This window comes from Dermacentor variabilis, chromosome 2 (assembly GCF_050947875.1).
Source record: "Dermacentor variabilis isolate Ectoservices chromosome 2, ASM5094787v1, whole genome shotgun sequence".
NCBI lineage: Eukaryota > Metazoa > Arthropoda > Arachnida > Ixodida > Ixodidae > Dermacentor > Dermacentor variabilis.
The window spans coordinates 224,782,279-224,808,862 of NC_134569.1; the positions used below are offsets into that span (position 1 = coordinate 224,782,279).

At 46.5% G+C, this 26,584-nt stretch overlaps 1 protein-coding gene across 1 annotated transcript; it reads right to left on the minus strand.

Moving 5' to 3' along the window:
* LOC142571197 (uncharacterized) lies at positions 1 to 26,297 on the minus strand. Its single transcript, XM_075679467.1, has 4 exons — positions 25,862 to 26,297; positions 18,672 to 18,961; positions 15,918 to 16,037; positions 1 to 521 (listed from the first exon to the last, which is right to left on the minus strand). The coding sequence occupies exons 1-4, from the start codon at positions 26,196 to 26,198 to the stop codon at positions 330 to 332; spliced, it is 939 nt and encodes a 312-aa protein (XP_075535582.1). The 5' UTR covers positions 26,199 to 26,297; the 3' UTR covers positions 1 to 329.
* Between the last annotated feature and the right edge of the window lie 287 nt (positions 26,298 to 26,584).

Sequence of the window (26,584 nt, forward strand, 5' to 3'; positions counted from 1 at the left end):
TGGACCAGGGTAAGGCACGTATCATATCGACCGCAAATAAAGACGGAGACAGCGGAAGAGAACACAAAAACGACACGTTGCAGTTCCCATGCATATAATCGTACTGCCTTGCTGTAAGAAAACTTTATCGGAACTTAGCGCCTGTTCTAGTCAGCTCTGCGTCTTCATTTTGCAGTTGAGAACCACTCATAATATTCACCATTAAAATTACGGCATTTTGGCGCCCTCTCACGTCGGGCACAAGTACGGCCCTTCATTTAAATCACGGCAAATTTTGAGTGATACGGTCCAGGTCAGCAGCTCATCGCTAGGTGGCCGAAGACTCTCTCTCAATCGATGGACCCGTTCACTGTACTGCGCAGGAGATCGATCGGCGGGCGGCGTCCACCGGGCGTTGCCGGCGTGATGTCAGTCAACTCGAAGTAGTAGGCGGACGCCGTCATTCCCAGATAGTAGAGAAACAGGATCAGCACGACCACCACCAGAGTCAGCTGCCGCTCGCGCTCCTTGGTGTCCAGGTTCTGTGTGCGCCACACAAAAACAAATTTCAGTTGTTGGTAATCAATGGGAAGTTTCTCAAAGCTGGCATGTTGAAATTGTCATATAGCATGGTGCGCTAAAGTAGAAGAGAACAAACACGTGACGAAGGAATTGTGGTTCATGGACTTTTGCGTTTCGCTTGCCATCTTTGGACGGTGGTGCGTTTTGTGTTCATCAACAGTGTAGGGAAAAATTTCTCCCGAGCCTATTTTCAGCAAGCCACCAGCTACATTTCACACGTGTCTTGGCATTGTATAAGCTATTGTACTGCGCATGTTGCCTTTCGTAACGATGTCGACCATTTTTCTGCATTTCCGGACTTATTCAGTGATTTAGCCGCTATTGGAAGGATTACCCACTCTACGCGAAATATGATAAAACGTCGCAGTTTTACACGAAAGGCGAAGCATCGGTTGTGATAGCGAATTGGCAGACAGCTATACGAATCAAAGATGAACTTGGAAACATGCGCTTACTAACTCAACTAACTAGCATGGTATCAGCGCGCGAAAAGCAAACATGAACGCATCACATTCGATGAGCGCGGACACTCGCCGTCAAACCGCTGGTGTGGGCTAGCGGGGCAGCCCCAGTGACCTGTGTGCCGTCTATCGCTTCAACGCAAAAGCAGCTAGAGCACAGCGCGCGCAAAGATAGGAGCCGCCTGCGGATCAAGATACGGCGCACGCGACCCCACGCGGACGTGAAAAGTAGGCGCTTGTTTGCGGAGTCGAAGCCGCCCCCCCCCCCTTTCCTCCCGCGCCGCCTCTCCGCTTTCCTCCACATATGGCGCACGAGATTAAGCCGCGATCTTCAGTTCCGCTCGCGCCCAGTTGCAAAATCCGCAGTTGCGACCGGAGCACAACACCGCCCCCCTTACCTCCCATGGCCTTTCCCCGACGGAAGACTGCAAGTTGGCTGCCCGCTTTCTCCTTCGCCAGATTGAACCTCGATTGTCGGCTTCCCTCGTGTGCTTTCGCTCGCCCATACAACATTCGACGCGCGGCGACGGCCTTATCACCCTTGGACTTTATGCGGAGTATCATGGCGACGCCGAAGGCAACGGTAAAAGCGCGCCTGTAGTGTCCATATAATTGCTACACTCTTAGAAATATTTACACCCTTTGGGGCTTATCTTGTCCCACAACGATAATCGTGATCTGTCTTGCCCTCGTTTCCTTTCTTTAACGCTGCGAGCCTGGTACTTCCCAGTCACGAACAGCATGCGCGTTATCAGTGTGACGCAGCATTCTCGACAGGAAAGTAGCGAGCGCCGAGTTTTCAAGAAAGGAAACGCGAGCAAGGCAGATGACGATTATCGTTGTGGGACAAATATACACCCCAGAGGGTGCAACCGTTTTAAGAGTGTGTGGCAATAAAAAAGTAAGAATCGGAATTGAAATTCACTGTTGGAAAATGGGGTCCTCGACTGAAGAACTATCGGAGCTATCAACTACGTTTTCATCGCAATCCGAGTTATTTGTGCTTTAATTCTAACTGCAGTTATCATATCAGGAAATAAAAGCCCATGATGCTCGTTTATCAAAATGGATGTGCCCGACTTGCGATCCAACGATTCACAGCGTACGTTCAAGATGAACACTCTAACCTGAACGTTATGGTACCTAACGCAAGCCAACCAATGGAAGTTGCTTTGGTGCTGACTAATGCCGCAACTTCCTGCCGGGCGGGTTGTAAAAGTTCTTCCGAGACACCCAGTTGGTCACTGTATGGTGACGCACGTATGAGATACTCAGGCGAAAAAACTGTCAACAACTGTGCCTCGCTAACCCCACCTGCTATACGTGTGCTCCTGCTTCGTTGGAGTTGAGTTCGCCGTATAGCGCACGTATGTTTCTCAAGATTCATGGCTTCATGAAGCAAATCCTCAAAAATGTGCCAGTTGCGAAGGTGAGCTTGTATAGCGATTTGCAAAGACAATCGAAAAGAGCGTATATCCACTTTGCTTGCGCTAGCAAGTCATGACCAGCGCCTGCACTTGTTCAGGAAGCGCCTTGTCTAAAGCAGCTTGCGTTCCGGTAATATTGTTACGCGAACGAGGGCTTAAACAATGAAGGCTATTTACAATGTATATTTACGAAATAACAGTAGCGCTGGCCAGTTGAACTCGAGACCCAGGAGCAGTTTCTCGAGGCGCCCGCACCCATTGTCCAAAAGGAAGAAGCAATACGCATGTAGCGTTTTCTCCAGCGGCAGAGGCACCGTCGCGGTGCGTCAAAAGATCGGTGTTAACAGGAGAGAGGGTTTCAGGCGAGCGACATGCACAACATCAGTGGAATACGGGGCAAATGAGGCACTGGCATTGACTGGGGCAATTTCTAATGTCACTGGAGTCACTGCACGCAGCGATCGGTGTGGCACTGTGTACCGAGACAGGTTTTCTGACGGCCCAACATGACGGGTCGGGGACCACAGCAGTGCCAGAGATTGAGGGGAAAACTGCACGTCTCTGTGTTGGTGATTCTATGAACACCATTGGTTTTCTTAGGAGGTCAGGAGGAGAGTGCGGGCAATAGTGCGTGCTTGAGCTGCCCAGGCGATGGCGTGAAGTGCGCCTCCGCTGCGGCGGATGGAAAGGATGAGTGCAGTGGCAATGCTGGTTGTCGGCCGAACAACAGAAAGAACTGGGAATAGCCGGCCCTGTCATGGCGCGAGGAATTATATGCGAATGTGACAAAAAGTAGAGCAAGGTCCCAATCCGTAATTGTCGGACAAGACGTACTTTGCAAGTACGTCTGTCAGGGTACGATTCAGACACTCCGTGAGACCATTTGTTTATGATAAGACGTAGTCCGCTTGTGCTTGGTTGAGGACTGCAGCATGTCGGCAATGACTTTTGAATGTCCGGCCATGGTCAGTGAGCTGTTGGTGTGGAGCTCCACGTTGTAAAATAACGTCGTGTAAAAAAAACCGGCGACATCTGTGGCGCAGCTTGTTGGGATCGCTCTAGTGATTGCGCAGCGCGTGGCGTAATCGGTCGCCACAGTGACACACTTGTTGCCAGACGTTCACAAGGGGAAAGGACCAAGTAAGTCTACGCCAACGCGAAACAGCGGCTCCAACGGGGCGTCGAGAGGTTGAAGGCACACGGCAGGGAGCGTGGATGGGGTGTGTGTGTGTGTGTTTTTTTTTTTTTTGGCGCTGGCATTCCTCACACGCCGCAACGTATTTCCGGACGGAGCGGGGAAGGCCTCGCCAAAAGAAGCGCTGGCGAATCCGGTCGTGAGTGCGGGAGATGCCAAGGTCACCGGTGGTTGGTAAGCCGTGAAATTAATAAGGAACAGCTGGCCAGAGGTGCGTAGGAATGGCGAGGAGCAGGGCAGGACCGTCGGAGCGAACGTTGTGGCGATATAATACACCATCTCCGAGAACAAACAGGTGACCGGAAGACAGGGATTCCAAGCGATCAGCGATGGCGCGCAAGCTGCCATCTCGGCGTTGCTCCTCGGCTACCTAGAGCAGATTAGAAAAGGAGAAAACGCCGAGCCGGCGGGTGGTTCATCCGCTAGATAACGTGATAAACAGCCTGCGTCATCATCTAGGCTGCCCGACATGGAAACCGCCCACATGAGAGCCAAGCATTCACGTTCTGTAGTCGAATAGTTGCGCTCCGTTGCTTTGAAAAGGCGGTTATCGTAGGTGATAACACAGTTAGCGTTGGGCTGATACGGCTCTAATCCCGTGACCACTGGCATCGGTACGGACCTCTGTAGAAGAAAACGGGTCAAAATGGGCCAGTATAGGTGGTGCGGTGAGAATGGTGGGGAGGTGAGCAAAAGCGGCAGCTTGAACCTGGCCCCACGTAAACGGCCCAGCCTTCTTCAAAAGATCACTAAGTAAACGGGCGATCGCTGCGAAACTTTTACGAACCATCGGAAGTAGGAACATAAGCCTCAAAACCTGGCACGCATTTTACAGGCTTAGGTACAGGAAATTAAGTGATAGCATGAATTTCCTCCGGGTCTGGTCGAATACCAGAAGGGCCGACGAGGTGGCCCAGCACTGTAATCCGCCGGACACCGATGAATTCATTTGCAGCCCAGCCTTACGAAATACTTGAAGAATAGTTGATAAGTGCTCAAGGTGTGTTTCCAATATAGGGGAAAATGCGAAAACGTTGTCTAGGTAGCAGAGGCATTTGAACCATTGAAGCAAAGAGTCAATCCTACGTTCCAATGTTGTTGGGCAGTTGCAGACATCGAATTAAGTAACTTTGAATTGATATAGACCATCAGCAGCAGTTCTATACTGCCTCTGGTTTCCTGCTGCACCATCTCCGACCTCAGCAATCGACAATTAGGTCATACTTCAGTTCTTAAACATCATATAAATACTGCCCTTATCGAGTTTCTGCTTCCAAGATGAAGTGAATAAGATGTTTGCCAAAGGCATTGTTGAACTCTCGTCGAGCCCTTGGGCGTCGCCGTCAACCATATAGGGGTGACGAACGCGGTCTTCTCTTAGTCCTTTCCATCCACAGAAATTTGCCAATAACCAGACCGAGGGTCTATTGATGAAAAGTAGTTGGCGCCGTGGATACATTCGAGGGCGTCATCAATGCGAGGCAAAGGACAGACGCCCTTTTTGGTAATCCGGTTCAGATGACGATAATCTACACACCATATGCCACGTGCCACCTTTCTTTTTAACAGCGGAGCTATTTAAGCTTCAGTTCTGCCGCAGAGCGTTATCAGAAAGCTCAGCCCAGCTTTGCGCCGCCTCGCGTTGCCTAGAGACCACATGGGAAAGCTCGGAGCCGCGTAACCTCCTCTCAACCCACGCGTTTAGGGCCAGTCGTGACGTCACAGGCGTGTAAAAGCTCAGAACAGCCGGCGCGACGACACACCTCTCGGCTCCTTTGTTCCGTGCGTACGTGATGCTTCCGTGGGAAGACCGAAGAAAGTACGGACGCCCGAAGAAGAAGCGGCTTACCAGGAAGAGCGCCTTACTGCCAAGCGAGAAGGGATGCGTCGCCGCCGAGCTAATCCGGAATACTGCGCCGAATCTCTGGCTGAGATGAGGCGACGACGAGTCGAGGATCTCGAGTCTCAGTCCAGGGAACGCGAGAGTCCGCGCCTGAACGCTCGACGCTGCCGTGGCAGCAATCCCCGACTGCGACTGCTCGAAAACATTCAGCGTCAAGCCCGCCGAGATAAGAACTTAGCAAAACCTAGCATAACCACGCAAAACCTAGAAACAATTTAGCCAAGCCTACCATACCTTCGCAAAAGCTATTAATGATTTAACCAAGCCTACCAGCAACTTAGCAAAATCTAGCATAACCACGCAAAACCTAAAAACAGCTTAGGCAAGCCAAGTAAGAGCTAGGTGGTCCCAAGCTCCGCTGTCGACTCCAGCCTTCTACCACTAGTGCAAACTGTTTGACAGGCACAACGGGCAACGGCCAAGGGCTCAACAAGAGTTCAACAATGCCTTTGGCAAGCATCTTATTCACTTCATCTTGCAAGCAGAAGCTCGATAAGGGCAGTATTTATGTGATGCTTAACAAATGAAGTCTGACCCAATTGTCGATTGTTGAGGTCGGAGATGGAGCAGTTGGAAACCAGAGGCGGCATAGAACTCCTACTTGTTCAGGCAATAGGTCGCAACAATGATGGTACTAAATGTTGCATCTAGGCAAATTTTATGCTGTGGACACGGTGAAGAATCGGAGCAGACGTCCACTGGAAAAGTCGTGACGTGCTTATCCGCTATAGCACGCAGCGTGGCAACAGATATGCCACAGGGTAGAACTTCCACTGTCAGGCCAAAATTGATGACGGAAAGGCACTTCGAGTTTTCAGCAACGGTTACGACGGAGTGGGGCACAGTGATATTGTGCATCAGAATGACATCAGGAACAGGGGCGATGACGTAATTACCATTAGGAACAGGGCAAGATGAAAGCAAATTGGCGCAAGTCAAGACTTTATGCTGCAGGCGGAGGAAGGCGATCGTACTCTAGTCGTTCGGCAGTTCGGTATGAATATGCGGAAGAAGAGGGAGTCCGAGGCAAGCGGTACCGGCAGACTAGTCGATCAGAGCGGAATGCGCCGTAAGAAAGTTTAGTCTGAAGATGAGGTCATGGGGACGACTGGTCAGTACTCTAAGGAGAACTGGAACGTGGCAGCTGGCGATGCTTATGCAGACAGTACACATTCCAGTGAAGGCGGCAGTTCTACCATCGGCGACGTCTATTGCTCGTGTAGTAGCAGGCGTGAGAACCTTCTTTAGTCAACGACGGAAGTTAGCACTCATTATGGATATCTTGCTCCAGTATCCATTAACGCCGTCAAAGGGGCGCCGTCGACGTGAACGTAACGTAAGTTTTGGTTCGTTCGAAGCGTCAAAGGAGGATTTCGGCACAGTGAAAATAATCCAGCACTACCCCAGGAGCAGCAGGTCTAGTTTTCCGTCCGAGAGGCTCCACAATTGGTGGCCGACGATTAGTGGCGTGGCAGAGGCGCGGCGGAGCGACGGCGCTGAGGTGACGGCGAGCGAGCGAGCCGAGTGTCATTAACAGAAACGTCAGAGGTAGGAGATATACGACGAGACGAGTAGCGGCGAGGATCGGCATATGGAAGCGGAGAGGGGGAAAAGTAGCTCAAATATGGGGACGTCCAGGAGGTGCGACAGTGGCGAGCTACATGGCGAATAAGGCGGCAACGGCAGCAGATTGGCTTGTCGTCCAAAGTTCTCCGCTCAGTAGGGATACGGAATCTGAGAGAATAAAGGTCGCTGCGAGGCGCAGCTGTAGGCAGTGGTCTGACGTCAGTTCTGGAGACAGAGCAGGCAGCAGGAAAACCGAGGTTGGCAAATTCTCGCTGTACAACTGCCTGAAAGACCGAGATCGACGGTGCTGATTGGTCACTGGCGTAGTCAAGCGGACATGGATGGAATGGGGCGGAACTTGCAGCCTCGAGCTCGCCGCGAACAATACGCGTCCCATTCTCATTGAAGGGAAGTGCACCGGTAAAGTTGGCACAGGATGATGTCGCAGCCGTGTTATAGACACTGGAGAAGTGTGGATTGACGCGGTGGCTTTTATCCGGCTCGAAGCGGCGGCATTCCTAGACAGTAATATCGATGGTGGAAACGTGGTAGGTCAACAAGTTGCACGAGTCGTCCGCGATCCTTTTGAGGACGTGGCCTATGTTTGTAAACCTCAGTCATTTTATTGTCAACTTTCCGATAAAAAGTGAGCATGTCTTGTATGTACAAGACATACGATTGAGTGGAAGACTGCACTGCTAGTGGCTATAAACACTAGCATATCATCTACACGAAAAATACAAACAGGTGTCCCTCAGGGAAGTATCCTTAGCCCATTTTTGTTTAACATCTACATAAACGACATAGTTCTTATCCACCGAGAAGCAAAATTCATAAACTGCGCAGATGATACGAGAGTTTTTTTTTATCAAACAACTCTTTTACAGGCCTCATTGGTGCAGCGAACAACCTATTAACCCATCTCTCAAAATGGAGCCAGGACAACTTTTTAAAAGTAAACTCGAATAAAACACAAGCAGTCATCTTTAAAACAAGAGGTACATGCACTCCATTGACCCACAACATATTTTACAACTCTGAGAAAATAGAGGTTGTTCACACGGTAAAAGTACTTGGCGTATATTTCACCGACACATTGCAATGGGACGCTCACGTGGATTTTGTACTCCAATAACTCAGCCGCATAACAGGTATACTACATCGAAATCGCTACCTTTTACCAACGTCAGCTAAATTGATCATTTATAATGCACTGTTTGCCTCGCATGTAAATTATTGCCATCTTGTATAGGGCACGACATCAGCTTCCAATCACTCTAATATACTATTGATGCAAAAAAAGATAATACGCGCTATCGCAAATGCGCCATACAACTCGCACACTTAGAGTCTTTTTACCAAGTACAACATAACAAAAAGTCATCATATCTACAAACAAACCCTCCTACGCACCTACTACTTTCAGGTAAAAAACAGAACCAACTTAATTACAAATATAGCAAACTTAAAAGAGAATACACCCACATATGAGACGCGCAGCCATGAAAAATGGCTCATACCCTTTTCTAGGACAAATTACGGCCATCAAATGGTCGCAAATACCTTGCCACGGCTACTAAATTCTTACCTAGAAACCGGCATTGACATCCATGCCTTGACACCATCGGAGCTCATCTGTCTGGTGAAAACTACCATTTAAATCACCATGGTTCCGTAAAACCATATGTATTCATTCAAAGAAATGTAATTTATTTGATGTAACCCACTGTTCTTTCTTTTTTTCATTTCTGAAAGTGTTCTTTGCCACCGGTCTGCCAATATGTAAAGGGGGCCAGGGACCACTCAAGCCGCCAATAAGCAGCTTTTACCTTGGCCCCCTCCATTTGCTTGTAAATGGGCACAAATAAAATGAAATGAAATGAAATGAATGATAGCAGCCCCTTGCAGCCAGCTGGCGCCCGGTCGGGTTTCTAAACAGGTCGCTGAGCTTCCCCTCAAAGGAATTCCAGCTAGACAGCTTCTCCTCGTGTGTCCCGAACCAGACACTTGGTGTTCCGCCCAAGTAGAGTATCACATTTGCTAGCATTAGGGTAGGATCCCAGCTTTGTTATGGCTAACATGCTCATACATGCTGAGCGAGTCGTCAACGTCAACATTATCTTGGCTAAGAATATTCAACGATTGCGGTATTGACAACCATGACGTACATTGTTGTTGGAGCCGCAGGTGTAGATGCAGTCGTGAAGTCGTCACCGAGAGCCATTGTGGAAAGCTGGATGGTGGGGCCGCCAAGATACACTAAATCGTTACGTCAAGGAGGGATTAACCCCTCAAGGCTATTTGCAATGTACATTTACTAAAGAACTGCAGTGATGGTCAGTTAAGCCAACTGCTCGATACCTGGGACCAGTTCGTCTTCGTCGATGTAGACGCGCGTATTGCCCAAATGAAACAGGCAATATATAAGCGATATGAACGCAAAACCTCACAACGAGTTAACCGGGACGTGTTTTGGGTATCTTTCTGGGCAATATATGGCGCCATACGCAGCGCGTGTGTGCAGCTACATGTAGGCTACTTGATTCAGATTGCCGGAGGAACCTCTCAACGAAGCGAGGATTTTTCCGGTAGCACTCGTACTCTAAAAATTTACGACGAGAACCTTGTGGCCGATTTGAAGATCACCTAGTCTTTTACGAACACACTCAAAAATCAGGGATTCATATTTGCTCTTTATATTTACTCAGGCCGGCAAATCAATGACCTTTAGGGATCGCCTTCTGTTTCCTCTTGTTTCCTCGCACTAGACAAAACATTAATGCTGCATGACCCAAATGAAGTGTGCGCTCTCGGTCGTTCTGTGGCTTCATTCACTAACATGAGGTATATACTCAGTCAACGAAATAATGTGATCTTTTATTTCGTCGCATAAACAATTAGTGTACATACAGGAGGCAGGCGCTTCCATTCCATGCAACCAATTGCGTGCACATCCCATATTTATGTTTAGTCCGAGTGCCTATGAACGCATCGTTCTTGTGTGGCAACAATGCTATTCCAAGCATAAAAGTTCAAAACGTTTTGTCCGGTTTAGTTGTGCAGTTAAAGCACTTCCGAGAATACTATAATGTTCCATGAAACAGCATAGCGTTTAGAATACAGATCACTTCTTGCCGTTTTTTATGCCTGATTTGCCATCTAGTATATGGACGTTGCTGACGAGAGAGGCAAATAGCCAAAATCGTTCAGGATGACTCTCTGTGTCAATACGGAAGAAAAAGAAAACGGGCGCACATTTGCCCTTTTTTTGCGCTAACAAGCTATATTTAGTGTTCACACTTGTCTTGTCTTTGCATCTTGTCTGAAGCATCTTGTATGTCATATTGCAAACATGCAAGAAAAGCAAGTGAAAATGCGCAACTGAAAGCATAGGCGCGAACGATTCTTGCGATGCAACAGCGGTCATGTGCCCGTGTGAACGCTAGATGGCGCCACAGTATCGCGTGGCCACCAAGGAGGTTATATACCTCGACTTCTAGAGTAGAGGTGGCTCTCCAGGGGTCGGCCGCCGTCATCTTGCTAGAGGCAAAAAGCCCGAGTCTGCGTGGATGCCGTAGCATAGCGTGGAGGTCGTTCATCGTGCTCATTGACTGTGTAGACTCATCATCATCTTCAGCTTGGTTACGCCAACTGCAGGAGAAAGGCCTCTCCCATACTTCTCCAACTACCCCGGCCATGTACTAATTGTGGCCATGTTGTCCCTGCAAACTTCTTAATGTCATCCGCCCACCTAACTTTCTGCCGCGCCCTGCTACGCTTCCCTTCCCTTGGAATCCAGTCCGTAACCCTTAATGGCCATCGGTTATCTTCCCTCCTTATTACATGTCCTTCCCATGCCCCCCCCCCCACTTCTTTGTCTTGATTTCAACTAACATGTCATTAACCCGCGTTTGTTCCCTCACCCAATCTGCTCTTTTCTTGTCCCTTAACGTTACACCCATCATTCTTCTTTCCATAGGTCGTTGAGTCGTCCTCAATTTAAGCAGAACATTTTTCGTAAGCCTCCAGGTTTCTGCCCCATACGTGAATACTGGTAAGACACGGCTGTTATACACTTTTCTCTTGAGGGATAGTGGCAACCTGCTGTTCACGCACCCCAGCTCATTCTTATTCTTCTGATTATTTCAGTCTCATGATCCGGATCCGCAGTCACTACCTGTCCTAAGTAGATGTATTCCCTTACCACTTCCAGTGCCTCGCTACCTATCGTAAACTGCTGTTCTCTTCCGAGACTGTTAAACATTACTTTAGTTTTCTGCAGATTAATTTTTAGACCCAACTTTCGGCTTTGCCTCTCCAGGTCGGTGAGCATGCATTGCAGTTGGTCCCCTGAGTTACTAAACAAGGCAATATCATCAGCGAATCTCAACTTACTAAGGTATTCTCCATTAACTCTTATCCCCAATTCTTCCCAATGCAGGTCTCTGAATACCTCCTGTAAACACGCTGTGAATAGCATTGGAGAGATCGTATCTCCCTGCCTGACGCCTTTCTTTATTGGGATTTTGTTCCTTTCTTTATGGAGGACTACGGTGGCTGTGGAGCAGCTAAAGATATATTTGAGTATTTTTACATACGGCTTGTCTACACCCTGATTCCGTAATGCCTCCATGACTGCTGAGGTTTCAACTGAATCAAACGCTCTTTCGTAATCAATGAAAGCTATATATAAGGGTTGGTTATATTCCGCACATTTCTCTATCACTTGATCAATAGTGTGAATATGATCTATTGTTGAGTAGCCTATACGGAATCCTGCCTGGTCCTTTGGTTGACAGAAGTCTAAGGTGTTCCTGATTCTATTTGCGATTACCTTAGTAAATACTTGTAGGCAACGGACAGTCAGCTGATCAGTCTATAATTTTTCAAGTCTTTGTCGTCCCCTTTCTTATGGATTAGGATTATGTTAGCGCTCTTCCAAGATTCCGGTACGCTCGAGGTCATGAGGCATTGTGTATATAGGATGTTCCCAATATCCTTCAACAAATCTGCTCTTACCTGATCCTCCCCAGCTGCCTTCCCCCTTTGCGTAGCTCCCAAGGCGTTCTTTACTTCTTCGGGCGTTACTTGTGGGATTTCAAATTCTTCTAGACTATTCTATCTCACATTATCATCGTGGGTGCTACTGGTACTGTATAAATTTCTATAGAACTCCTCAGCCACTTGAACTACCTCATCCATATTAGTAAGGTATTACCGGCTTTGTCTCTTAACGCATACATCTGATTCTTGCCTATTCCTAGTTTCTTCTATATTGCTTTTAGGCTTCCTCCGTTCCTGAGAGCATGTTCAATTCTATCCATGTTATAGTTCCTTATGTCAGCTGTCTTACGCTTGTTGATTAACTTCGAAAGTTCTGCAAGTTCTATTCTAGCTGTAGGGCTAGGGGCTTTCATACATTGGCGTTTCTTGATCAGATCTTACGTCTCCTGCGATAGCTTACTGGCATCCTGTCTAACGGAGTTACCGCCGACTTGTATTGCACACTCCTTAATGATGCCCATAAGATTGTCGTTCATTGCTTCAACACTAAGGTCCTCTTCCTGAGTTAAGGCTCAATACCTGTTCTGTAGCTTGATCCCGAATTCCTCTATTTTCCCTCTCACCACTAACTCATCGATCGGCTTCTTATGTACCAGTTACTTCCATTCCCTCCTCAAGTCTACGCTAATTCGAGTTCTTGCCATCCTATGGTCACTGCAGCGCACCTTGCCGAGCACGTCCACATCTTGTATGATGCCAGAGTTAGCGCACAGTATGAAGTCTATTGCATTTCTAGTCTCGCCATTTGGGCTCTTCCACGTCCACTTTCGGCTAACCCGTTTGCGGAAGAAGGTATTCATTATCCGCCTATTATTCTGTTCTGCAAACTCTACTAATAACTTTCCCCGGCTATTCCCAGAGCCTATGCGATATCCCCCCCCCCCCTGACTTGCCTCCAGCCTGCTTCTTGCCTACCCTGGCATTGAAGTCGCCCATAAGTATGGTGTAGTTTGTTTTGACTTTACCCATCGCCGATTCCACGTCTTCATAAAAGCTTTCGACTTCCTGGTCATCATGACTGCATGTAGGGGCATAGACTTGTACTACCTTCAATTTGTACCTCTTATTAAGTTTCACAACAAGACCTGCCACCCGCTCGTTAATGCTATAGAATTCCTGTATGTTACCAGCTATATCCTTATTAATCAGGAATCCGACTCCTAGTTCTCGTCTCTCCCCTAAGCCCCGGTAGCACAGGACGTGCCCCCTTTTTAGCACTGTATATGCTTCTTTTGTCCTCGTAACCTCACTGAGCCCTATTATATCCCATTTACTACCCTCTAATTTGCTAAATTATTGTGGCATTCTGTCGGAGCGCTCTACAGTGCCTTGTCGGGTCCTGGCTGCACCAATCACGTAAAGCAGACGCCGCTGGTATAACCTTCCGCGTGTGACAAGCTCTCCTTGTTTGTTCGCGGCCGGATGTTATGCGTACATTTGCTTCAGTTGGGAACGGTCAGCAAGGTGTTCGCAAGTTCACGTATAAAATATGCACGAGAAGTAGTCGCTGGCACATCATTGCGCCGGTGTTGAGTAGCGCAGCTGGCTCAGCTTATGAGGGGCGGTGGGAATTGTCCACAACCTTCTCTATTTGGTTTGTACCGGTGGACCAATAGGGTTACACAATGGATGCCAAGAGAACGGAAACGCAGTCGAGTACGGTAGAATACTAGGCGGGGTGATGAAATTAAGAAATTCGCAGGCGCAAGTTACAATCCCTTGGCGCAGGACAGGGGTAATTGGAGATCGCAGGCGGAGGCCTTCGTCCCACAGTGAACTTATGATGATGATGATGATGATGATGATGATGATGATGATGATGATAGCGCAATGCCTGTGTATATAATATGGAAACGAGTGAGACGCGTGTACAAGAAAGACGAACGCTAGATTTACGAATAAAAGAAGGAAAGTGCAGCGCTCATCCAGCCAGAGCTAACTGGTAAATGAGCAGAATCGAAATTGAAATGCAGTCTTCCTCTTCCCTAGTGTAGGCGTCTCGATGTCTCACTGGCTTCCTGTTTATTAAAAATTCGTACCAACTCGCCCATTGTTGTATTATAACTTGAACAGAAGAACGGTTGTGCTCAGCTCCTATTACAAAGATTGCAGAATGTCATAATATTTCGGATACACCACATCACTCAGAAATCGAATCGAGCGCATTGTCATTAGCGGTAACAGAGCTTTCCAGGCTTGTGCTGTTGTGGGGAGCTCGGTTTAGCGGATACGAGGAACACACATTTTGGCAGCTTGAGAACGGAGCGTCAACTGGCTTTATTCACAAGCGAAAGCAGGTTTGCCCAGTGGCAGTGCTGGCGCCCCAGTCTGGCAGCTGCTTCAGGTCAAGCAGGGGGCAATGACCGCCCCCCCCCCTCCCTGGCGGGGACAGCGAAGTGACGGACGGTTGCTATACTATGATAAAAATCTATGGACAGAGAACGTAAGCTCCAAACTGAGCTTGTAGTGAACCAAAATACATTTTTAAATGTTCACGCGTTACTCAAAAGTGTTTTCTGCTGTTGCTATGTTTCTGTAGCATTGGTTACATATGTTAATGTTGGTTGAATACTTCCAACAGGGTCCGCGAAATGCTTATGTTACTTTAACAAATGTCGTCGACGCGATGGGTGAGGGCCATCAATTTATTTATATGCACATAAATTACAATTGAAAATCCACAGTTAAATATGATGTCGCAATCACTGAATACGGTATTAAATTTAAATGTTTCAGGATGGTAAATGCATGATTTGCAGTGCCTTCCTTGCGACAACCAGCTATGCAATTTTGTATTAATATTAAAGAGCTCTGAATAGAGTATCGCGAATAGTCTAAGCTATCTAATGGCGTGAGCCCCTTTCTGCAACTAGTGGGAGCTGATAAAAATACAGAGTGTAGCTGCTCCCCATATACACAGCCATCTAATAAGCACTCAGGATAGATACACGAAAAGCAATAAATGAAGTCGGTGGGCACGCCGTATAGTCAGAAGGTTCTGATGCATGACGTTTAGATCTTTACAAAAGGTGGCTGAATATGTTTCTCGCCAACCAGTGGGTAACGAGTGGTGACTATTATGCAGTCACATCCCATCAGGGACGGTTCGTAATTTACCACAGCGAAGAAGCGTGATTGACGAAGCGTCCCGGCGGTCGCTTTTCTCGAAACTTTCGGCCACAGGCGGATGCAGAATTTTTTTTGTCCGATTAACAGCGACACCCAATTGTGAACTGATATACATCTTAAAGATGTTGCTTCTCAAGCTTTCATTGAGGAACTACAAGTGTAGCTGAATCCTGCGCGTACTCCCCGGACGCAGATCATGGAGACGTGCCCGCTTTTGTTTCTAGCAATATGGCCACCGCGGTTTCACTCAATCCCGCAGGCGGCTGCAGGGAGTGCCACTCAAAAAGCTTTATATAATCGCCTTGGCCGCAAAAGAAAACTGATTTAACAAAGGCCATAGTAGGTAAATGACATCATCTCGAGCTTGAAGCGATGAGTGATGAGGAAGAGCACGCATACGTTAGCTCCAGAGTGTGAAAGAGTGATCTAAAGTTGCTAAAGAATAACATTTTTCATTGAGAGCCCTTCCGTCTCACTTTTAGTCCCTCCTTGAAAGCCCTACAGAGAGCACATTTTCTAAGCGCGATGCACGGAGCGCGATGTTCAGTAACTCAGGAATGCCATCATTTATCCACATCGCGCTTAACATGTCGCGAAGAGAGTGCACTCACCAGTCGGTTCTGCTCCTTGACCTGAGCTTCCTGGAGCAGCTCCCTCAGAGTCGGTTGCTTGCGTGGATGTGACGCCCGCGGTCGCAGAAGCCCGATGATGCGCAGCGGGGCCAGCGAAAACTGAAAGAAACAGCATACGACTCTCTGACCGTACTCAAAAAATAAAATTTACAGCATTTGCAAAGTGAAAGCCGTTTCTAAAAACAGCGAAGCAGTCTAAGGACAGTAAAACTCAAAAGTTTCGGGATAGCATGATCTAAAAATATGAATACCTCCGCCGCCTCGTAACGCAGCCTTGCATTCGACTTTCCAGCCTCTGCTGAACTATACGCGCCGATCACGGTGTTAAACCGTTTTACTGGCTACGGTCACGAGCAGCTCGGAAATTTACCATTTCGTCATATTTCGCAGTCCGTAGCTTTTTCGATTGGCTGTACCTAAAACAGCGCGTTTTTTCGTCTGTTCTCATTTCACTGGCTTATGGATTCCACGTCCACAAGATGCCCCACGGCTGTCAGTGAAGTGCGGCTGGCGGCTCCAGATTGACAACGCTAAAATACTTCGCCACTTGGGCTGTCGCAATGCGCTTGTCATGCCTACACAGTGGAATGCAGATACATTATATGAAAAAGTACAAGCGTCTTTCGTGCGTTTTAGGCGTCTGAGAGCACGCTGTGGCCACCAACCCCGGATGCGCCACTCGACAACCTTTCTGTTGCTTGCAAATTCGCTAACATAGGCGCCGGGTTGGCATGGCCGGCAATTTACGCTTGAATCACTCACTCTCAGAAAGTCTGTGCACCTCTGGAGCCCATATTTTTCCAAAACAATATCTATCATGCGTGAACTTCCTATATAGAACTCTGTAAGGGCCGCTATGTCGTGCAATATAGCCGCACGAGCAAAATTTCCATCTCCCGCCCTCCTCCCGTATACCCGCTTGTAATTCCTCATCTGAAAGTAATGGGAGCGCAGCGTTAACGAACGGAAAGCACACAATATTCACGACTAATGCAGTTTGAGGATAACGTGGTATAGAGAACGTGCCCGCGTCAGTTTACGCGATACCAAGTAAGGCACACATAGGGATCTATAACGTAAAACTATTTCGATATCTTTTTATTGCAATCTCCTGACGTCAAATTTACGTAACTGCCGATGCAAGCGACGGGCGGTGAACCGCAGGTTGTCTGAACAGAGCACTCAAATGCTCTCCTCGTTCAGAGGAGGTCACTTTTGTTTGCTTGAAAAACGAATAACATTGCCTACAGTGAGCGGCTTGTCCTGTCTAATTGGCTCACAAGAGGCGAGGAGCACGCTCAAGTGGAGAGGGATTCGATGGGGCCGAGCCACTGCACTGAAAATCGATGACCGGATGAAGAGGAGGCGTGCCGGCGTGTGCGATCGGTTCGCTTTCCCTTATTAGCTTGTGGTGGCTGGTCGAAAATCGCGGCGGAATGCAACGGAAGGTTAAGAATGCCCCCAAAAAGGATCCAAGGCAAATGAACGTTGGCTGAGCTAGGTCCTAAACGCGCCGAAAGTGCTCGAAAACGTTTTATTTAGTCAAATAAACCATTGCTCTCCGGCGGCAGCCATCTTTTATTCCTCTCGGAACGGGGCAGCCTGCGGCTATTCAAAAAAAATTCAGTTTTGTTCGGCATAATAATGCATCTTTAACGCGTTCAAATCACTTTGACGCGGTGAGTTCTTGCGGTTTTGTGACGTCGTGTGAGGGGCAGGTAAAGTGGATGCAGCCCGAAAACTTCTGACCAATAGCCGAGGGCTCATGGCGAAAAGGCGTGGAATTAGAAATAACCATTTTTCTTTTGTTCGGTCAAATCATGCATCATCAGTGTGTACGCATCACATCAGATGGGGAGCTATCACGGTTTTCATGACGTCGCGTGACAGACAGGTGAGGTGGGGTGGTGCAACAAGTTTTTGACCAATCGCGGAGGACTGATTGCAGAATTGCAATAGAAAAGTTTGGAATAGTTTTACGTCCTAGCGCCCATAGTCTTCTGCGAAGGACTAAGGGATGTATTCGAAGAAAAATGCAACCAGTGGGCGCAGCTGATATATGTTATATATTAAAATTGTACTGGTTCATAATTGTCACTCTATAACTGATAATAGCTTCTGCGAGGAATAATAAGAGGCACACGTTGCCAGGAATATTCATTTTCAGCTCACTATTCATTTTAGGCCTCCTAGTTCAGTTGGTAGAACTAGTACTTGAGAAAAGCAATATTTCTGAACCCGATCCCAGGGACACTTTTAGCAACCACCCAGATTTCGTTTCGAGGAGCCACACTGAGTACCATTTAAAGGTTTGCGAACTTTCAGTCTAATTTGTTTTATAATAGTGGGCGCATCGCAAACCTGTAATTGCTATCTCAACACTAAGTACATCGTGAAGATTCTTCATAAATTTCGCGACAAGCCGGCGCTTCACAAACTTTCATTACAAGTCTTCCTAGGGCAGTGGCCACCTTGACAACCTTCAGTGCCTCGACAAACGTAGGGTGCTTCCCTAAGTTTATATGTCCGTCGTTAACCGCGTGCGCTTTCCGAAGTTTCGTTGTAAAATTCTCCCGATTACAGAACGCTTCGTGAACTTTTTCCTGACCTCTCCTGATGAACGGGCCGGCGGTTCGTGAACTTTGTGCCTCCCATACTGCGAACGCTTCGCATACATTACGAATATCATCTGTACGTTCACGAAGCTTCTCTCTGCCGCATTGTGTGGCGAACCTTTGGCAGTCGGAGGAAGGGCAGCTCGGGAGGCCTCTTGATGCGGCTGCGCTTTTTCGGCGGGTGCTGAGAGCTGGCGACGCTGGCGCCGCCGGTAGTTATACTGGCTATGTCCGCGCCTTCGTACATCGCCATCACCGTGTCGAACCGCACGCTAGGCATCCTACCGGAACCCAGTTTTTCACGCGACGGCTGCGGCGACGGACCTGCGCCACGCACTTCGCCTGCCGGGCCACTGAAGCCGGCTGGGATCCCAAACGCTGTCACGGGGTCCTTCGGAGTCGGCTCAGCTGCAAAACAATTGCGGGATCAGGTTTCAAGGGGGGTCACAGACAAAAGCATCACATCCCGAGAATGTTGTACACTACATAGGCTTTGAGTAGTCCAAATGAATGTCGCCTACAGAGAGAAGAGGTTGGGGAACCTGCCCTAAACTGATGTAAATTTTGCAATAGGCGTTGGCAGCGCCAGTGCTACCGAGCTCTTCGTTCCCGTTATTCCACATTACGTGACCACAAAGGTCAGAAGTTCATGTTTTATGGATTATCGTTTTTATTTATGTATTTTCTTTGTGTTCCCAGAGCAATCCCCATAAATGTAGAATGGAGGCGGCAACGTTACCAAAAGGTCTCTCTTAGGCATCCTTTGATTTTAGTTATCGAAAAAATTGCGAGTTTGTATCTTTTTCACAAAATACATTTCTTATGGTTGTACGGTAGTTTTTGCTTTTTAGTGTGAAAATTCTCGTAGTCTACTATTAGTCCGTGATCTCAGACGTAACATCTTCCCAGGGCAATCCTAGATATCTTGGCGTACAGATCATAGCAATGAAGTTCATGTTCATTGTGCAGAACATATAAGTTCTTTCATTAGTTCACTCTACTGACCTGCATGGACCACCATACCCACTTCCATTGTCTAAATTTGGGAATCGTATTTGTTTAAAGTGATAGTTGAAAATTATATTGCATTATTTTATTTTTCTAAACATATAATTACGTTTGTGTTGCCTTGTTTAGTTTATCAGATGTTTTTACATTTCTTATGGTTCTGTGGTAGCTCTTGCATTTAGTGTGAAATTTCTGTTAGTCTACCATTACTGCACCATCTATTTGCCTTATGTACTAAGATGTGTGATTTTATATTACGCCTGCTCCCTTCTGTGACGCCATATATATGCGTCAAAATAAAAAAATGAAGGACAGGAACCCTAATAGCGGCGTTGTACGACGAATTTCGCCAGAACCTGTCTATGGTGTAGACGCTAACGCGATCAAGCAATCTAGCGATATTCCGTATTACGGAAGGCACCTTTATTTAGAATCTGTAGTGCCTATTCTGACATCTACATTGCTTCAACTGTTTACATCACACACTCTCCGCGATCGGCCCACTTTGCTACGCTTCTCACTCGGCAGGGTTGCTGTAGCCAGACAGCATGCTGACGACTCTGCGACGACGACGCAGTGACGATGATGGAATAACCACCTTCATCGATGGAATCACTAAGGTACTATGACGAGATGACATGACAATTGGATGACGAGTCTGAAATCATGACGTTGATATATCGACAACAGCGTAACGACGACAGCATGAGGAAACTAACGTGACTAGCGTGTGAAAAGGCTGTATGACAACTACAGCGCGACGAAGACGAGATTCAGATGACGAAGCTGGAATGAGAATGACAGAACGACCACGAATGCATGACAACGAATGTGTGACGACGATGCATTCAGCACAACAGCACCACAAAGCCTGCATAATCGCAATTCAATGGCGACAGCACGATTGCGATGAAATGACGAAGAATGACGACGATGAAACGACGAATGGGGTATGACAGTGGCGGTATGACAATTGAATATGGTTTGCAAATTATAACTATGATACAACAGTGCGACGACGATGGAATGCCGATAACAGTAGGACGACAATGGCGTGACGACGACAAGATGGCCGTGTCGGTATGACGACAATGGGATGACGATGACTGAATGACGACGACGCAATGATGGCGATGGCATTACAACGTGGCATAATGGTTGAATGACGACGATATAAATACGGTAGAGTGACGAATTAGGAGCAATGTCGATGAAGGCACCATGACGACCACGGCATGACGACAACAAAATGATATTTCTTAAATGTTGATGTTGGTCCGAAGGCAGCATTTCGACTGCAAGACGACAGTAGGATGGTGACATTTAGTTTACGTCTCTGAAATAATGAGTGTGGTCCGAATACAGCGTGAAGGAGATGGCAGCTCTGGAATCGCATGACGATAGATGAATGACGCTGACGGCATGACGACGAAGCCATGACAATAGTAGGATGGCGAACTGAAATGACAGCGATGGAACGACCTCGACGGCATCAAGGCATCACATACCAGGTGGCTGGAGCTTGTAGACAACTTGAGTCACTGGTTCGGCTTGAGAAACATAGATAGATAGATAGATAGATAGATAGATAGATAGATAGATAGATAGATAGATAGATAGATAGATAGATAGATAGATAGATAGATAGATAGATAGATAGATAGATAGATAGATAGATAGATAGATAGATAGATAGATAGATAGATAGATAGATAGATAGATAGATAGATAAAAAAATTTATCCAGCCGAGATTTGGCCGATCTGACTGCCTTCAAACAGTTCAGAAATAAATTAAACAGCGAGTTGCGTAAGGCGCGTAAGGAATATTATACGAATATATTTGAGAAAGACGGCCGCTGTGATGCAAAATTAGTTTGGAAAACAATAAACGCAGTCCTTAACATGTCCAAGCCCTCCAATTCTATAGGAGGTCTTACAATGAACGGTGTAACCTTAATGGGTACTGAACTAGCGGATAGCTTTAACAAACATTTTATTGGACTCCCTAAAACAGACTACAACAAAGATGCTACCTGCCTAATTTCTGTACAGACACGTGACTCCTTTTTTCTCCACCCTACGCACCCATTCGAAGTTTTTGCTACACTAATGGCCTTAAAGAATAGCTCCAGCCTTGACGCAGCGGGTCTGTCAGTAAAAACAATAAAATTTGTAGCTGACCTTCTTGCACCTCACTTATCGTATATATTTAACCTATGGATATCTTCATCTGCCTTCCCAGACAGACTAAAACTAGCCAAAGTGATTGTTATCCATAAATCTGGGACGACACAAGACATGGGCAACTATCGACCAATATCGATTTCTGCCAATTTTCTCGAAACCACTAGAAAAAATTTTGCTTAAGCGTTTGGAAACTTACTTTAATGATAATCGCCTTTTTACAGATTCCCACTTTGGTTTTAGACAAGGCTTATGTATGGAATCTGCGCTACTTAAACAAAAAGAACTAATTTTCCAAAACATTGAAAATAAACTTCGAACATTGGGCATTTTTGTCGATTTCAGCAAAGCATTTGACTGCATTAATCATAACATTCTTTTAGATAAACTTTATGCATACGGTATAATATGCAATCCGCTTACGTTGATAAAGTCATACCTTGAAAAACGGCAGCAATCCGTATGTGTTGATGGTTGTAGCTCCAGTTTTGAGTATATAAGATGCGGAGTACCGCAGGGCAGTATCTTAGGTCCGTTCCTCTTTAACGTATATATAAACGATCTCGTCCATATTTCCAAGAAGGCTGAATTTATAATATATGCCGACGACACTAGTTTATTTTTATCTGGCAACTCATCGAATGAACTCCTCTTTGAAGCGAACGTCATATTGGAAAGCCTCCATAAGTGATCACATGTAAACAGTTTAAAGATTAATCATAATAAAATAAAGGCGGTTATTTTTCGTTCGATAAATCGGAAACTAACCATATCAATCCCACTGCTTATTGGAGACTACGCTATTGAAATCGTAAGTAAATATAAATCTCTTGGCGTAATATTTGACGAACGTCTTAAATGGGCTGATCACTTCCGTCATCTTTCTTTCATCATCATCATCATCATCATCATCAGCCTGGTTACGCCCACTGCAGGGCAAAGGCCTCTCCCATACGTCTCCAACAACCCCGGTCATGTACTAATTGTGGCCATGCCGTCCCTGCAAACTTCTTAATCTCATCCGCCCACCTGACTTTCTGCCGCCCCCTGCTACGCTTCCCTTCCCTTGGGATCCAGTCCGTAACCCTTAATGACCATCGGTTATCTTTCCTCCTCATTACATGTCCTGCCCATGCCCATTTCTTTTTCTTGATTTCAACTAAGATGTCATTAACTCGCGTTTGTTCCCTCACCCAATCTGCTCTTTTCTTATCCCTTAACGTTACACCTATCATTCTTCTTTCCATAGCTCGTTGTGTCGTCCTCAATTTGAGTAGAACCCTTTTCGTAAGCCTCCAGGTTTCTGCCCCGTAGGTGAGTACTGGTAAGACACAGCTATTATATACTTTTCTCTTGAGGGATAACGGCAACCTGCTGTTCATGATTTGGGAATGCCTGCCAAACGCACTCCAGCCCATTCTTATTCTTCTGATTATTTCCGTCTCATGATCCGGATCCGCCGTCACTACCTGCCCTAAGTAGATGTATTCCCTTACGACTTCCAGTGCCTCGCTGCCTATTGTAAATTGCTGTTCTCTCCCGAGACTGTTAAGGATTACTTTAGTTTTCTGCATATTAATTTTTAGACCCACTCTTCTGCTTTGCCTCTCCAGGTCAGTGAGCATGCATTGCAATTGGTCCCCTGAGTTACTAAGCAAGGCAATATCATCAGCGAATCGCAAGTTACTAAGGTATTCTCCATTAACTTTTATCCCCAATTCTTCCCAATCCAGGTCTCTGAATACCTCCTGTAAACACGCTGTGAATAGCATTGGAGATATCGTATCTCCCTGCCTGACGCCTTTCTTTATTGGGATTTTGTTGCTTGCTTTATGGAGGACTACGGTGGCTGTGGAGCCGCTTTCTTTAAGCTTGTCGAAATCTGTAGGAGCTCTTTCACGAGGTCGCGACTTGTTTCCCGTGAAAGTTAAAAAATTAATATATCATTCATTATTTCACTCTCAAGTAAGCTACTGCCATATTGTGTGGGGAACTGCGGCTCGCGTGCATCTAAACCAACTACTACTTCTGCAAAAAAAAAAAAAAGCTATGCGCATGGTTTCTGGCTCAGATTACCTAGCTCACACCAGACCACTGTTTATTAAACATGGAATATCTCCCATTCATCATCTAGTGTCATTTACCATTCTTCGCGCTTTGAATAACTTCAGCTTGCCTCGGGCTAAGTTCATAATCCAACTCTCATCGGTGACACAAACGCACACTCATACAAGCACCAGACGCAAAGAGAAAGGGCATCTACCCCGACTTCGCACGACGTATGGCTCCCGAATGTTGCATTTCATGGTTCCGAACACCCTTAACACAAACAAATGGTACACAGAAAATATTAACCTAAACAGAAAAACAATTGTTCAGCAATTTTTTGAGCATGTGGTGGGTTCAAACCCAAATTAGGCTAATAGTGTTTTTTTTTCCATTGTATAAAAAGAAATGCTGCTATGTATTGTTTGAACTTGATATATTATATCGTAGTGTTGAAATGCAATTACGTTTTACTCCTTCTGTTTCTGCTATACCGCTGTATTCTGCGTTTTTGTTACTTCTCAGTGCATTGTATATTTGAATTTTTACATTGTATTACATTAAGCTTAATTGAAATTCTGCATTATGTATGTTTCCTTGATTCATGATGTATGTCAAATTGTACTTTCTTCCCTTCACTGCTGCCATCTTGTAAATGGGCCCCGGACCCCGTCAAGCTGCTTCAAGGCAGCTTTTTGTCCCCGGCCTTTTTCTCTTAGAGAAATAAATTAATCTTGATAGATAGATAGATAGATAGATAGATAGATAGATAGATAGATAGATAGATAGATAGATAGATAGATAGATAGATAGATAGATAGATAGATAGATAGATAGATAGATAGATAGATAGATAGATAGATAGATAGATAGATAGATAGATAGATAGATAGATAGATAGATAGATAGATAGATAGATAGATTCAAGATGCCTAAAGTAGGCAAGTAATGCTAGTCAGATTTAAAAGCGTGGGCATCTGTGTTTTCATGACCGAGCTGGAGCACGCGGGCACTGCCCATTTTTTCTGGCTTGTCGTCGTCGATGTGCTTACATCGGTGGTTTTGTAGAGGCAGCTGATTCATTGCATGTTTGCGCATGAAATGCTCATTTGCATATATGCGTCACTATGTAATAAAATACTTTTTGAAGTCCGAACTTTGCCCGTACTTCTTTTGCCTTCCTCCTTCCTAATGTGCACTGGTCTACCGAAAGATTGGATTACAACCCCGCCCAAACGCATCCTGTATCGACTAACGAATGCGTTCAACCAGTAATGATTTAGGAAAATATGCATGAATCAATGGATTCATTGTTTTACGTGTCAAAACCACGCTTTACAGTAAGAGGCACGCCGTAGTGGGGCACTCATGATTAATTTTTGACCCCCAGGGGATCTTTAGCGTGCCCCCAATACAAGGAACATTGGCGTCCTTGAATTTCGTCTCCCTCGAAATACGGCCACCACGGCCGCGATTCGCTCCCGCGACCTCGTGCTTAGCAGCACAACACCAATATCAGTCACCATGGCGGGTAGGAAAATGTAACCAAGAAAGTTGTAAAATGAAACAAAAAGCAATGTAATTAATGAGTACTGAGGAGGTACTCTGTTGTATTCACGAATTAGGTACTTCTTGAACTAATGCGCGAAAGCGGCGGGATGTTTTGCTGGCTGCTGATTTCAATGAACACTGAGGTTGCATATTGTTTTGGTTTGTATAGTATTAGCACTGTAGTGACAGGCACCGTCAATGAAGGATGACTGATTCTAGGTGCACACAGATGGATAGGAATCTGAGAATAAGATTGTAAGTATAATAGATCAGAAAATCCAAATCCACATGCTTCTTTATTCATCCAACGCCCTACTCCTGTCTTCGCATCCGCCTGACTAACTGTAAAACTAGAGAAGACGTGTCGATGAGTTTGACTCGCGTACATATACTTTATCGAAGATAAACTGGTGACATTAACTAGTGTTTCCTGCTGAGAAAGTCGGCATTAGTAAGATTTTCGCTTGATCGCTAGCCTCGTGAAAGTTGCACTTAGAGGAAGCATTTGCTTTACGTACAGGCCGGCGGTCCAGATGGCCCCGGTCCATATGCCGCGAGAGAAACCATGCCAGCGTCGCTTCGTAACGTTCTGCTGGCCTTGGAATTCGACGGTCCCGGCAAAGCAGCATCTGTGGCTACAACGCCAGGCGTCACGGCGCCCACCAGATCCTTTGGAATCGATATCCTTGGAGCTGAAGCTGAAGTTGAAGCCGCTTGTCCTGCCGTCGCTAAATACTTGGTCTTGGCTGCACTGGCTTTGCTCTCGGCCTTGCGCGCATTACCTTGCGGGTATCCCGCAGTGTCAGCGGCGCCGGCCAGGGGCATGGGAGTTGGCACGGCGGCCTCCCCTTCCATGGTTGTACGTCAGCGTTGGCTGCGCCGCCTGGCTGTGTTTTTTCAACCTCGGCACTGGAATATACGCCTCCACCCTTCGGTCGATTAGGACGAGGCAAATCTGGTTTCACCTTGACTCCTCCTCGTCGTCTTCTTCTAAGCATGCCCGATGGCACCTGCTAGCTATAGGAGGCTGAAAACGAAACTGATGCAAGTCCTAGTCAAGATGTGGAAAAGGACAGAACTAACAAAATCGACGTTTTGGGGCGTACGGGAAATTGTCTGAACGCTGGCGCTACTGCAGACAATTATATTAATAGTGATATTCGTTGTGATGGGTACCGTGCTGCATGTACGTAAATGGACACGTTGCATGGACGCTATGAACGATTTATTCGGAGATAAAT

Bases quoted from the DNA above. Each gene is read 5' to 3' on its own strand.
- LOC142571197 (XM_075679467.1), bottom strand. From the start codon at position 26,198: ATGGAAGGGGAGGCCGCCGTGCCAACTCCCATGCCCCTGGCCGGCGCC. The intron at 18,962-25,861 runs GTACGTAAAGCA...ATTGTTTTGCAG, and splicing joins GCCATCTGGACCGCCGGCCT to CTGAGCCGACTCCGAAGGAC. The intron at 522-15,917 runs GTGAGTGCACTC...TGGCGCACACAG, and splicing joins TCAAGGAGCAGAACCGACTG to AACCTGGACACCAAGGAGCG.